This window comes from Solea solea, chromosome 1 (assembly GCF_958295425.1).
Source record: "Solea solea chromosome 1, fSolSol10.1, whole genome shotgun sequence".
Taxonomy (NCBI): Eukaryota; Metazoa; Chordata; class Actinopteri; order Pleuronectiformes; family Soleidae; genus Solea; species Solea solea.
Genome location: NC_081134.1, coordinates 10,365,708 through 10,380,088, shown reverse-complemented (window position 1 = coordinate 10,380,088; position 14,381 = coordinate 10,365,708). Strand labels below are relative to the sequence as shown.

The 14,381-nt window shown below is 39.0% G+C and overlaps 2 protein-coding genes and 1 long non-coding RNA gene across 3 annotated transcripts; 2 read left to right on the top strand and 1 right to left on the bottom strand.

Annotated features, from left to right (window-relative positions):
• The first annotated feature begins 180 nt into the window (after positions 1–180).
• On the top strand, positions 181–3,278 carry sf3a2 (splicing factor 3a, subunit 2). The gene is made up of 8 exons (XM_058651042.1): positions 181–282; positions 986–1,280; positions 1,363–1,409; positions 1,593–1,702; positions 1,794–1,843; positions 2,347–2,487; positions 2,567–2,635; positions 2,734–3,278. The coding sequence occupies exons 2-8, from the start codon at positions 1,083–1,085 to the stop codon at positions 2,977–2,979; spliced, it is 861 nt and encodes a 286-aa protein (XP_058507025.1). The 5' UTR covers positions 181–282; positions 986–1,082; the 3' UTR covers positions 2,980–3,278.
• Positions 3,279–3,345: 67 nt separating this feature from the next.
• Positions 3,346–6,935, bottom strand: LOC131473664 (junctional sarcoplasmic reticulum protein 1). Its single transcript, XM_058651056.1, has 7 exons — positions 6,837–6,935; positions 5,776–5,876; positions 5,152–5,180; positions 4,984–5,056; positions 4,430–4,564; positions 4,252–4,346; positions 3,346–4,153 (listed from the first exon to the last, which is right to left on the bottom strand). Exons 2-7 carry the CDS (start codon positions 5,867–5,869, stop codon positions 3,770–3,772), a joined length of 810 nt encoding a protein of 269 aa, XP_058507039.1. The 5' UTR covers positions 5,870–5,876; positions 6,837–6,935; the 3' UTR covers positions 3,346–3,769.
• A 2,768-nt stretch (positions 6,936–9,703) lies between these two features.
• On the top strand, positions 9,704–13,720 carry LOC131466646 (uncharacterized). The gene is made up of 3 exons (XR_009241442.1): positions 9,704–10,189; positions 11,582–11,798; positions 12,390–13,720. It is a non-coding gene; the product is annotated as an uncharacterized LOC131466646 (long non-coding RNA).
• The last annotated feature ends 661 nt before the right edge of the window (positions 13,721–14,381 follow it).

Below are 14,381 nucleotides of genomic sequence, written 5' to 3'. Positions count from 1 at the left end.
TACACAAATCAAAAACCTTAATCTTAATCTTAATCTTAATCTTAATCTTTATATCACTGATTCTCTTTAGGAATATTTCTTGTGTTTTTTGTAACAGATAAAGTATGGCACAGTTACTTCTTTTTTTTTTTTTGATTTGAGACGTGTAACACCGCTCCAATCCAGGAGTTGGCGGTAATGCGCCAAAGTTCTGAAAACCAAAAATGAAAAAACTATTTGGGCATGCGCTGTAGTAGTTTGCTTTGGCGTGAGCTTTACGTTGTGCAGTGTGGACCGGACTCGGTGAGTGTTTTGAAGAAAGCGTGCTGTTAAAATAATCTCCTCGTGTATACTTCGAGCTTTCTCGTGTCATAAACCAATCTGCCATCACATATAGCAACACTGATTGTGTTTTACTCGCTGTTTGATCATTCCTTTCTGTTAAAACCATTCATTAGTACCCAGCAACACAGTTAGCTTAGCCTTAGCCTTACCGTAAAGCGTCAGCTAACATACCGCAGCTAAATAGACTTTCGTTAAATGTGATGCCTTTCTGTTGTAGTAATATTTATTTACCCTTGTTACTGTTAAAGCGTATCTTGTTTTACTCGGTGATACGTGTTTATAAACTTCGCTATCTCTCTTTGTACTTCACTTATCTTTAGTTTGACTGAATCTTTGCAAGCTGAGTTAGCGTCAAGATCTGTATCCACATTTACTCCGCAACTGCTTAAAACAGTATATATTGATATATGTGTGTGTATATATATATATATATATATATATATATATACATATATATTTACACACAGAAATATATATATGTATTTACACACACATACACACATACATACATATGTATAGTGTGTCTATGAGTAATACCTGCCATGATTTGTTTAGCTGATATAAAAGTAACTATGCCTATGTACCTCCAGGCATGATGTAACTTTATTCCAGGAATATCTGGTTATATCCCCTTAGCAGTGTGTGCTTTATGTCTTTCCAGTTGATCAAGAGAGGTTTATGTGAAGTGCTCGTATAGTTTTGACGGGACACTCGGGTGCAGTTTTGTTGGCGGGTCTTGAGTCCATCACCTTACAAAGATGGATTTCCAACATCGAGCTGGAGGGAAGACGGGCAGCGGCGGTGTCGCTTCTGCCTCGGAGAGTAACCGTGACCGAAGAGAGCGGTTACGTCAGCTGGCCCTGGAGACCATTGACATCAACAAAGATCCATATTTTATGAAGAATCATTTGGGGTCATATGAGTGCAAACTTTGTCTGACACTTCACAACAACGAGGTGAGGAGACGCACAGTGAAATTTTGCTAAATTATCTCAAATGTGTGTTTTAATAATTACTAACAACTCTCCTCTATTACAGGGCAGTTACTTGGCCCACACACAAGGAAAGAAACATCAGACCAACTTGTAAGCCCACATCTTATTTTTACCTTAATATTTTACACATGGAAATGACACACATTGTAGTTCCATGTCAATGGTCCTGTTTGGTTTTCACATTTTGATGTTTGTTTATTTATTGTGATACTTCATTCACCCAAATAGAATGTTTCCATTGTGTTGGTTAACTGTATGCTTTCTTTGTTTCAGAGCACGGAGAGCAGCCAAAGAGGCAAAGGAAGCTCCTGCTCAGCCAGCTCCAGCCAAAGTCAAAGTTGAGGTCAAAAAGTTTGTCAAAATTGGTCGACCAGGATACAAAGGTAAGTTAGTTATTTACTCCATCTAGACAGTAATGGCACTGTATAAACAATGTATTGTAATATTCAGTCCATATTTGTTCTTGTCTTATAGTCACCAAACAGAGAGACCCTGAAACAGGACAGCAGTCTTTACTTTTCCAGGTATGTGATTGCTTGGAATCTCTAACTATCTGAAATAGTTGATTTATTGTTGTAAACATATTCCTCAAAGAACATGCTCCAAAAAAGAATAAAGATATCTTTTAAAAAAAAATGTTTTTATAGGCATAAAGATTCTTCTTCCAGCTTAACTACTTTTTAGCTCCATTCTCTTCCGCTCCTGTTTGTCACATCTCTTGTGTTTTCAGCAAACACTCCTATGTAGGTCATTGTTGCCTGCATAAGCTTGTACTCACTGTTTAACCATCATTGTCATGGATAAAACTATTCACATCAGCAGCAGAGATGTTGTCAGTATGTTTAGTAGTCCCACATAGTTTGTCAAATTAAATAAGCCTCACTAAAGCAGATGTGATTTTGTGTGTATGTTTAAAAATGACACAGTTGGTCTTGTTTGGTGTAAACCGATAAAGTGCCTATACACACAAGTACAATTGTGACTGAAACTTGAAAGCTTTGATACAGCAATGTACTTTGTCCATTAGATTGACTATCCAGAGATTGCCGAAGGAATTGGGCCCAGGCACCGTTTCATGTCTGCTTATGAACAGCGCATTGAGCCACCTGACCGTCGCTGGCAGTACCTGCTGCTTGCTGCTGAGCCATACGAGACTATCGCCTTCAAAGTGAGTGGACACTGCACTTGTTTCTCTGATTTTGTTCATTTTTCTGCTAGTTGTGACATCAACACTTTTGGTCTCTTAGGTCCCCAGTAGAGAAATTGATAAGGCAGAAAACCGATTTTGGACCCATTGGAACAGAGAAACGAAACAGGTACTAGAAATAGATTTCTGTTGTAAAGCAAATGTAGGTTTTTGATTATGAGAAAACGTAATTTAATCCAATTTTCCTTTTGTTGCTTTTATTACCAGTTTTTCCTGCAGTTTCATTTCAAAATGGAGAAAGCTATACCCCAGTCCACTGGACCAGTACCTCCTGCAGGTGTGAAGCGGCCCCCACCTCTAATGAGTGGACCTGGATCTCACCTAAATGATAATATGCCCCCTCCCCCACCAGGAGGGATGAATGTTCCCCCTCTCCCACCTGGTGCCCCACAGATGCCCATGCCCCCGATGCCAATGAGGCCACCACCTCCTGATGTACTTTCAGTTAACTGATAATCAATCAGTGTGCTTGCTTCTTTTTTTTTTTTTCCATTATCTGCTCTCACACTGACCTCCCTGTCCACTATGTCCATCTAGTTTTAGATACAGCTGGTACATTTGATTTTTTTAAATCTTTTCAGTTAATGTGTAAAGCTCACATGTAGTACATTTTTGTACACTGGTTTATGTAAAAGTGTGGAGCAGACTGTTATTTCAACAGTATAACAATGGCTCTACTGTTTTGTATAAATGCTTGATTAAGATCTTTTAAGAGTCTGTTTTTGTAATTAAATACTGTGGAGAAAAACAAATGCATTTTTGAAGTGTTGTGTTTTTTTAAGACCACACACAAAGATTTATTGATACATCAGTGATTGTGCGAGTGGGCCATTTACTTAAAAACAAACAAAACATTACAGACACTAATGGTGAGACTTCAGATTGAACTACCACAAAAGAAATAATTTCCATTCTTCCCCCTCTCCTGGCTGTTAACTCCTATGTTAATTAACGCATAAAACCTAAAAAATGTTACACACTGGACCTTAAAGATTAGAATAACTAAGCAGCAAGAATTGATAAAGACACCCTGACCAGTCACCTTGAAGCAGTTCTCAGGTGGGGGTCAAAAATGACTAAATTATTTTCTTTCTGTCCAAACTAGGTCTGACTTGATACTGTCAACAGCTGAGTAAACTGGAACTACTGATAAGAAAGATTTCATAAAATTGAAAGCACAGATGATCTGAGTCTTAATACTGCTATTTAAAAGCTTTAGAGGAGAAGATGAAAAATAATCAACTCATTCAGCATGAGTTTGTTTCTTCTCTTTCATTTCCTTCATGTTCTTTTTCTTTTCTGGCATCTCCTCATTGCCTTGATCTTCATCTTCTTCCCCTGCTGCTTCTTTGAGGTCCTGGTTTTTATCTTTTTCTGTTTTAACCTTGTTTTCTTCATCCATGGCTTTCTTAGCCCTCCTGTCCTTTAATTTCCCATCTCTTCGCTTCATGAGGTTTCTGTCTGGCAGTGGCTTGTTACGGAGACCTCTTGATGTTCGTCCTACTGCTCCTTTCTTTGACCTTTGTGTTTTGGCTTTTCCATCGTCATCCTCTTCATCCTCCTCGTCGTCTTCGTCATCAAGGTCTGGCAGCCACCAAAACATAACTTCCCACAGCGATGTCTGGGGCTACAGGGTGGTGAAAACATGATGTGGGGTCAACAACATGAAATTTACAACTTAATTTCTTTTAATAACACAGTAATAAATAGCCAATACAAATGTACTTCTGATGGTTGTCCTCTGTGACGTAATGTGCCTGTCCGTCTCACTGTCAACCCAAGTTCTTCTTCCTCCACTGACCTCTGACCCCGCATTGTTTCTGTTGTTCATCAAACAGATCATTTACAGCAGTTATACCCTTTCTGTGTGCCATATTTAAATGTTGCTTTCATGTTTATTCACCTTGAAGCTTCTGAAAGCCAGAGGTGAGCACGAGGATGGTAATGGCCACAAAGAGACATCTGTTCAGTGTGACATTTTCCCATGGTGTTTCAATCTGAGTCAAGTTTTGGGTGGACATGGTTTTGTGTAAAGATGCTGCGGAAGATGTAAAAGAGAAGCAAATGAATGACGGCTACAGGAAAATACTTATTCTGAAACATTTCACTGTCATGCAGAGAAATTGGTGAGAATGAAAACCTGTCCCTGTTATGTCTGTTAACGCTATCACATATTCACTAGTAAAGTTGATTAATGAATGCTTTTTATTCTTGTAATAAGCATGAAAACCAAAGTCAAATCAATGAAGATGTTAAGTTCAGTTCTTTTTGTTCACCTGTTATTTTGATAAAATTAGTTTTGCTACCACCATCTTTTAGACAACCCAACAGCTTATTTTTGCAATGTTTTGTAATTTTGTTAGTTAGACACATGTGGCTCAATGTGACCATAATGTTTTATTTTCTGGGGAAATGTAACCGTTGTCTAGGGTTGCAGAGAAGAATGGAATGTTTCACCTGTTCTGGGGAAGATGGGTTCTCTTAAAGTCCTGGCTTCTGCTCTTGTGTGCTGTGGAACTGGAGCCATTTCCTGTTTGAGAACAACATTTTGCTTTGAACAAAATACATATTTAGGAATATGAGCTGTGAGAATATGATCACATGGGTTCTTTTTTTCCCACCAACCTCTCTGGTTTTTCTTGTAGTGTACATTTCTGAAACAGACAGATGGATATTTACGGAGGGGAAAATATGATAAATCATAAGCAAACATCCTCAATCTGGTAATCTGTCTGTTCACATGTGTAAAATGCCCTTTCAGAAAATCACAATGGTTGAACGAAGAAGGTAATATTGACTATGCTTAACTTAATTTTGCATGTTAGAAAGGCAGCATTTGCTAATTAGTCCTTCACTCAGAACAGCTGAGAAACCAAAGAGCACCACAAAAGACAATACAATTATTTTAAGTACTACCAGTGACTATATGTTTAAAAAAAAATTATTTTACAAATCAGGTGATCATCAATATAAGATTTCAGCTTTTCAGTGTTCCGTACAAGAGGAGCTGTGGGTGAACACATAATCCGTACACCAACGTCCATCCAACACAGCTGAGGTGCATTATCACTTTGTTGCTTAGACCAGGAGTCGTATTTCAGTAGCTGCCTGTGATAATACTCTCAAGTATTTATAGATTTCCACAATATAAGTATGTACAATTGACAGTGAGGGCTTTTATCTGCAGATATTTCAGATTGTGTGTGTGTGTGGGTGTGTGTGTGTGTGTGTGTGTTTGTCTGTCGCCACCTGGTCTGCAAATCTGTCGAACAGGCTTCAGTGGAGGAGGATCTGCTCTTTGTGGTCGCAACTCCTCCTCAAATGTCTCATAGCTTTCTTCCATTCCTTTCCTGAAGGGGGCGGGGGGGGGGGGGGTCAAAAGATGAAGTCGGACAATGGTGCTTTTAAAAATGATTCAGCAGTTTAAGACACGTACATACAGCATCACGAAAATATGAAATCATAGGTCAGTTCAGCTCATGTATTATTGGTATCATTACAAATGAAATCTATTCTAAGGTGAATTGTCATCACGGTATGTCTGTCGCCACTCACTGGTATAATCTACAGCAACCATACTGGATAGGATTTGTTCTCACTTCTGCTTTAATGTGAGAAAAGCTTTTAAATGTGTGGCAGCTGATACTTTTGAATAACTCCCTGGGTTATTTTCATCTTAAATAGAGTCCAGGTTGTCTATGTGCAAGCGTTTTATATTAGCAAGTTTTAATGTTATTCATCTACTCTATGTGCTCTTACTTTGAATGTAAATGTGATGCTGCTATATTGGCTGTGGTCTCTCTTATAAAAGAGATCCTTGATCTTGAGGGGACTAACCTAGGTCATTATATCTTCATTAATGTAAATGTAAATGTAGAGCTGAAGATGCTTATGATGCTTATGTATTTAAACCCGAAATGATTCAGAGTTACTACCACCGTTCCCATCACTCTTCTTTAAACGTAACATATTTAGTTTTTCACTTTAGATAAACAAACCTATACAAGTTAAATGTGGATTTCTCCAATTTATAAATAAAACCAAAGCAGCTTCTTGACCTTCACATTTGCACATAAATACAGTGAGGCCCTTTATGTCTTACATGACATTTCTAAATGGACATGGAGCTAATGTCCTAGCAGCTATAAATAGGTGAAGCAAAGCCACTGGAGAGACAGGTGGATACACACTCCATACAAACACACAAAAATGAAAAAAAATCGCTGATGTTACTTGTATAACCAATTACTGACTCGGCTCTACTGTGATGAAAAATAATCTTTGACCCTGATTGAAATAACCTGACCTACCTGCTTCCACATTGAGGATTCTCTGGGCAGAGTTAAGATCCTTTGTCAAACAGTCCGTTGTTCCTCTACAGCGATGGCAGCAGAGTCATGCTCTAAACTGTGTGACAGCCAAGCACAGGTGTCGCTGAATGAAAAAAACAAAAAGCAGTGAATGTCAGTCAGTGCTGTTAATTGAGGCACTGTTGACATTACAATGCACCATACAGCTGTCATCACAGGTTCTACCAAGTTGGGATAAACTATACTGCTCAAAAATGGACTGGAACACCAAAATCATACAAAAAAAACGTGATAAAAGAAATACTTATTGAATACTGAAAGTCTGCAAATCTACTGATATGAATTCTACAATCTTTCAACTATATAATGTTACATCCATCAATGTGAAGAAAATGTATAAAAAGTGTCAGACATCTCAAAGTCTTTAGATTTTAGATGTGTGTGCCCTCATTGTCCTTTAGTCTGGACATGTGTTTTGTATTTCACCAGCAGAGAGCGCCCCTGTACTTGGGAGATGGATTTGGAAGGTTTGCCTCACAGTGGATGCCTGCAGTCTGTCACACTGGTAATCAGATTTACATAAGGCCTGACACATTTTCTTTTTATGAGCTGACCACCAGCTGAATCCTCTATATCAGGCAGTTTAGACACATGGTCCAGTTTGTCAGTTATTTATATTTCACTTGACACTTTAGTGCATATTCCTACAATATTCATTGAGTGAGGCAATAGGTCGGTATCTGAATGCTGTGTTTTTAAGACCAGCTTTATATGGGAGGAAGAGGGATGTGTTGGTAAACATCAGGGGTGTGTATAGACATTTGGAAGGGCAGGGGCGAGAATTAAAAGGGCACCTAATGCACACCGGTGGGGCAGAGGCCATTAGTACACTTAAAGCAGACGTGTCCAAAGTGTGACCTGGAGCCAAAGGCAGCCCAGCCCTGGGGACTGAATTTCCTGTGGACCTCTATATGGATTGCTCAAAAGCACGCGTTATATGTAGATGTGTAGGTTATCAATGTCAAGTAGTTATAACACATACTGAAAACCTGACATCTGTTTATATTAAAAAAATTGTAATTGTGAAACTGTTTGACCGAGAAGTTTGTTATATCTTATTCTCAGCTCATGTCCAGTTAAAAAAAAGGAAACTGCCCATGTGGGGCCAAAGTCTTAAAGAATATTTCAAGGGCAGCACAAGCCCCATGTGGACACAGTGTGTCCAATAAAGTGAGCAAACATTGCTTGCGGACATCAACGTACCAAATTCAGACACTAGAGAGATCCTAGTTTGGTGAATCTTTTTGTCCCCTTTTGTCCTCATATAATGGGGACTGTGCTCAGAGGAGAGTATAGCATCTCACATGGTGCTATACTGCAGTATAACCCCAAAGTAAGAGACTTTATCCTGTATATTTTGTATTGTTTATCAGATTAGGTGGATTGGAATTTCTTGTCAATAACAGATTTTCTAATTTTAATTTATTAAAACTTCATTCACTTGTATTCAAACTGAATACATAAATTCATTGATATTATCGTGGACAAAAATCCTCAGTCTGTCAGTCTGAAAGTAAATCAGTGGAACTGCATTTCCAGACATCCTCACAGGACCTGCCTGCCTTCCAGCACAGATCTGCCAGTGAGTTAAAATCCTCCCTCTCAGATGTACGGATAGCATAAAACCTGTGTTTGAAGAGTAATGACACTGGCTCGTTCCTCAAGGATTCTGTTGTATGTCTCGGTGCTGCTTGCTCTTTTCTTTTAATCTTTAACCAAAGTCTTCACTTTCTTTTGGAGCCACTGCCGTTCTCGAGTGTTTCTCTGCTGCTCTGTATGTCTTCGGGCAACTTGCTCACCCTTTGATCTGGTATAGACCACACTGTGTAACTGACTGAATGGCAAGTGCAAGCCCTGCTGGGTTCATGGAGGAGAGCAACTGTAATCAGGACTGTACCCTCAGGCAGATAATGTCCAAGCAATTTGATCATCTTTCCTGCATTGTCTCATTGCAACACAGGCAAACCGAGGTGTAACATCAGAGTATGGGATGATCTGAGAAAGAAATTAGGTGAAAGATTTCCATCATGGCTGTTTGGTCCCATTGATCTTTTCCACCAAATATTGCAAAGCTGTCTTTCTTCATAATGGGTTGAGCCCACACAGGAGGTCAAGGGAAGATGAGAGAACTCAGAAGAACAGATGAAAGTAGTGTAATTGGATGAACATAATTGATTTCTTAGAAGGCAATGGCAATCCATTCGGTAGTGTTCGATTGTGAATATTAATTTGAACATAATCATCTTCTTACTACAGAGACTACTTTAATGTTAATTTGATGCTAATTTTTTTTTTTTTCAGTGTGCTACACCTCTTCATTTCTGGCTTCTCTTTCAAAATTTTTACTTTCAATGTTCACCTTTTAAAAATAGCACAGCATTTATTCTGGTGTTTCCTTCACATTACTTTAGCAACAGGCTCTTTTCCCAGAAAAGAATCCCTTTTTTTCTTTTCACAGACACATCAGAGGTTGTCAGGCTTCTCCCTCTCACCTCTCTGTCTCCATGTCTCTCATTGTATCTGCAGGCCACCTTATTGATGGAGTAATTTGCCCTGAGATTGTGCAGCAGTCACCTGGGTGCTATGTGTATTAATTACCATCTATTCATTTGAGGCTGTTCAGGCTTTCAGTGTGCTCCAGATCAGCAGTTGCAGGCCAGTGCTTCACAGCTTCTGTCACAGCCTCAATCAGTGTTGGGTAGTAACGCGTTATTAGTAACGCTGTTACTTTATTCATTAACTAGTAATGTAACGCGTTGTTTATTTAAATTCAGTAACTCCGTTTCCGTTACCTGCGTTACTCCGTTCCTTTTGGTGAGGCTTTACAACGGCACGCAGTTCCCATAACATTTTAGCGATCAATAAAGTTTAATTGAATTGACAAACAAAGCACGTGTCGCCCTCGAGCGTCCCACACGTAATCAAACACGCGCCATGAAGAGGACTGGACAGGTCGGCATGATGGCGAGCGAGAAGGGGAAGATAAGTTTCTCCTCGTGGAGGTATTCACATTATTTTCAACTGGAGAGCAGAAGGAAAAACAACATTTCGGTAACCTGTAGACTGTGTCCCGGTTCAAAAATACTTTCTACGGCGAACAACAGCAACAGCAATCTGCCGAAGCACCTGGAGAAGCGGCATGCTTCGACAAAGTTAGCAGCTAAGGTAGCTAACGCAGCATTCGAGACCGAGAGTCACAGCAGCGAGCACACACCCACTCCACCCAAGCAGTAGCGGTTGGAGTTCGAAAGACGGACCCATAGCCAGGCACAACTTGATAAAACAATAGCACGGTATGTTTAATTGTTTATTTGGATCTCTTTTAGCAATATCAGGCTATTATTCCAAGAATCCAATGGTAAAATTTTACAGATAAAAACACGTGTTTTTCCCCCTCAGATATATAGTGGAAAACATTCTACCCATCTCTACTATTTTTCAGTAACTAGCACAACACTGGCCTCAATACTTCAGCAGAGGCAGAAAAGAGGAGTGAGATTTATCGCTGCTCAGAGCTGACCACTCTGGAAAGGACCCCCCCCCCCACACACACACACATACACATACAGTCTGGACATTAGAGAATTTAAACATTGATCACATGATTTAAGATGCTTTTCGCTTCATTTGGGTTCTCCACCTCTCGCCCCACCTCCTAAGTCAAACGCATTTGTACATTTTACTTGAACAGACCTACAATCAATAACTAATTTCAGTGTCTTAAGCTCATTATAAAAATTTGCGAGAGTCCTAATGAATCCAAAATAAATCATTTTCCATTGTACACACTGAGAATGGGGGGAGCAGAAGTCATTTGGTGGGTGAAGACAAGAAAGACAAGAAAAGGTAGAGGGGTGAGAGACTAGTTGATGTTCTCATGTACTCATATACTTCTTCTTAGCCTTCATACTACTCAAAAAGTGTTATCCTTATTCCTTTGCTCGATTTCTTTATACCTAAGTCGGAGTAAAATGTTTCAGTAAAACTGTTTTAATGGCATGAAAAAATTATCTTTTAAAAGTGAACCCTGACAAAACCCAACAGACAAATCTGACCTTCCGAATACAAGAAAAAAATCTGTTGTCATTTCATTAAAAAAAAAAAATTAATAGTTGATAGAGATGGTTATTACATTACACGTGAAATACTTGGTCAGAATGGGTTCTCCAAGTTTATCTTTCTACACAATTCCACAACAACCTTTCATTGCAGAGGCTTCAATATTCAATGGACAAAGACTCTCAAGTGCTTCAGCTGCCAGTTTAATCATTTCTTGAATATGAGGCAGAGGTTAAGACAGGAACAGACTTGATATGTAAAGAAACATAACAGCCTGGAGATTTTATAATCATTTGTTAAAAAAATAAATCAAGATTGTATATAGTCCAGGTGTTATTCTCATTTTTATATTGTGTAACATTTATTTCTTTATATATATATTTTCTCTGTTTTTATTGTGTGCCTTTTATAGAGAAGTACTTTGTGGCTGCTATAAGTGGAAAAAAATGGGTACTTTAGTTAGAAACAGACAATATAACCACTTATGTTGCAATTATCCAGTCTGATTATTACTCACATCTACAGACTTTCATTTGGGATCTCAACTAAAGCATGTTCTTCCACATCGCTGCTGCCTGATTGTGGAGGTAACATGTTTTTCTTCTTCTTTTCTTTCCCTGAGATAGTTTGTCCTCTGCACCCCCCGAAGCCCAGCTCCCTGTGCTGTTTGTGTGCGAGCAGCCTTTCAGCCCCGTCTCTGGTTGTCAACTGATTGTAGATAATTACAGCTATTTGACTACAGCTTTCAGAGCCAGTGCTTTCTAAAGGCACTTACAGGAGAAGAACATGCCAAGCGGGGGCCTTTAACTGCCTCTGCAGATAGCCAGACACAATGGCACAGCAGTGAGTATGATGGAATATAAATCAGATATCGGATTGACACTGGTGTTCACATCACATATTCACTCGAATACTGTCCTTTATGAATAATCTCTTACATGCAAGATTTGATGGGGAGAAAAATATTAATAATGTGACATTATTGAGCTTTGCAATTCAGTAATGCAGGGAACTATAGAAATCATAGCCTCTTGAAAGAAATAATATTTCAAACCAAGTACAAATAGCTACATGTGCATGATTTGTTGTTAGGTTAGGAAGCTTGAAATAAACACAGCCTGGTATTTAGTGGCAGCCTGAGATAAAATGTTTTGTTTCTCATCCCATTTCTTAGATACTGACCCGCTCTTTCACACATTATGAACCTAATCCTGGTGTGAAGGATTGTAATTGTTCTTGAGCTGTCATACATTAGCTACATGCCTCTCAGCACAGTGCTATATCCAGACCAGTTGGAATGAGTCAGATTTTTTATGATGACAGCTCGCCCCATCTTTCTCTGTCTCGTCTATTTCTCTCACTGCCTGTCTGGCACTTTTCACTGTTCCCCTTTTTTTCTCACTTCACTTGTTGTCTTGTCTGTGCTGTGTCCAGTGGCAGTGGAGACTTGCGGACCCATCACAGCCATCTCTCAATGACAACCCACCACACACCCCTCACTCCGTTTCTGTCCGTTTCCTCGCTTCTTGGGGAGCCACGACAGCTGCAAGCTTCACCACAGGCAAGACTGGATAACAGCAAGAGAGATCAAAGTAGAACAAGTACAGAAACATGCACTTTCTCTTCCCGTCTTCCTCCATCTCTTGCCCACATAGTTCTACCACTGCACACCACTAAGGACATCAAGTGCATCAACTGCATTACTGTTAAACTGGGCCTAAAAGTTCAAACATATGTAATTAGATTTTGCTCTGCAGGGACCCAGGACTCCTGGAGGATCCAGATCCAGTTATTGTCATTGTTATTAGCAGTATTGTCTTCATCATAATTACGCTATGATTACATTTGATATCGGTATATATTTTTTTGCATCAATTGATGCTACTGCTTGTGTAAATTACATTGTAATTCTATAAAAGTATCACGGCCAATTTAGAAATATCCTGACAGAAATGCAGCATTTATACATCTGCTGCTGGTCTCTCTTCTGTCTCTACCTCACCCCCCCCCCCTTTCTGTCCCCACTTCTCCTCTGTCCCACATTTTTCCTTTCAACCCAAACACCCGAGGCAACTGGCTGCACATCTTTGAGTCTGGTTCCATCAGAGATTTCTTTTTGTTTCCACTGACACCAAGGGCTTTCTCATTGTTTGAACTGCTGGGTTTCTCTTTGATTCACAAACATTTTCATGTGAAGATGTTAAACTGATAGTAGCCCATAGTGATTCGAATGACCAAGTTCTTACCTGCATGGTTCATTTGGAAATGACATGGCGTTACTTTGATATAATCCCCTTATGACCACATTGTTATAACCCACATGGGAATGTCATTAGAACTATAATTGTGTTCTAACTAAACAGTAATGTAAAGTCTTGCATTACACTGTATATTATTCTAATACCATTTAACATAAATGTTATTCTTTACATAGTTACAAAACAGAGAAGAGCACTTACAGTATATAGACATTGTTTGATACACTAAAGGTACAGTGTGTAGGTGTATTGGTGAAGTTGAATGCTGCAGCTGAATATCTCTCATCTCATCCTTCCCTTCCAAACATGTAGGAGTACCTGTGGTATCCTAAAGTTTTCATTAAAACTTTTAAAGTTGTTAGGTTTATCCATTAAAAACACGGTGGACCCGCTCCAGATGTAAATATAAAGGGCTCGTTCTGTGGTATAATGAATAATTCGCATTTTCAGGTGAATGTACACTCAAAAATCTGTATTGTTACTATAATTATATCATATTTTCACTCATCTTCTACTGCTTTATCATCATATGCCAATCTCGAACAAACTCCATGCAGAAAGGCCCTTGTTCTTGAGTGTTAACCACTACACCAATTTCTCACACATGTAAACAATTTCTCCTAAATCTTACACATTTGACCTTTAAAACCACATTCATTAATTTGTAGTTCAGTATATACTTGTAGAAATGTCGCAACATGTTGACATTACAAAAGCGGGGTTAACTGAAGTGAGAGGTTTCATTTAGTGTCACAACCTTTTCTTTCAAATCATTTCTCTTACTGAAAGACTTAGAGAGGAGGATGCATTACAACAACCACTCATTCTGTCTACACAAGACCAGAAGAGATTTATTTTAAGAGCAGGCTTAAAAAATCTGAACCTATCCCACAAGCTATAATTGTAAGATTTACTTTTGTACAGTGACAAAATGTGATCAAAAACTTGCTGGAGTCAGTCTGCCAGATATTTAGCTGTAAAGCAACATCATGATTAACAAGGATATAAAATAGGCTACTGGTTTCAGTTTGTATTTATAGGCTGTGAAATGAGGAAGCCAGTGGGGAAAAAAAGCAGGCGGTAGAAGAACTATATACTAAAGACAAATTTTCAGTAATTGAAGTGAAATGCTCTCCATGTCTTGTATTGGTAGCTGGAGATTGGGATT

Coding starts and splice junctions, on each gene's coding strand:
- sf3a2 (XM_058651042.1), top strand. CDS start 1,083: ATGGATTTCCAACATCGAGCTGGAGGGAAGACGGGCAGCGGCGGTGTC. Junction 1,844..2,346: donor AGCAGTCTTTACTTTTCCAG/GTATGTGATTGC, acceptor TTTGTCCATTAG/ATTGACTATCCAGAGATTGC. Junction 2,636..2,733: donor GGAACAGAGAAACGAAACAG/GTACTAGAAATA, acceptor TTTTATTACCAG/TTTTTCCTGCAGTTTCATTT.
- LOC131473664 (XM_058651056.1), bottom strand. CDS start 5,869: ATGGAAGAAAGCTATGAGACATTTGAGGAGGAGTTGCGACCACAAAGA. Junction 5,181..5,775: donor TCGACAGATTTGCAGACCAG/GTGGCGACAGAC, acceptor TGTCTGTTTCAG/AAATGTACACTACAAGAAAA. Junction 4,565..4,983: donor ACCCATCTTCCCCAGAACAG/GTGAAACATTCC, acceptor CATCTTCCGCAG/CATCTTTACACAAAACCATG.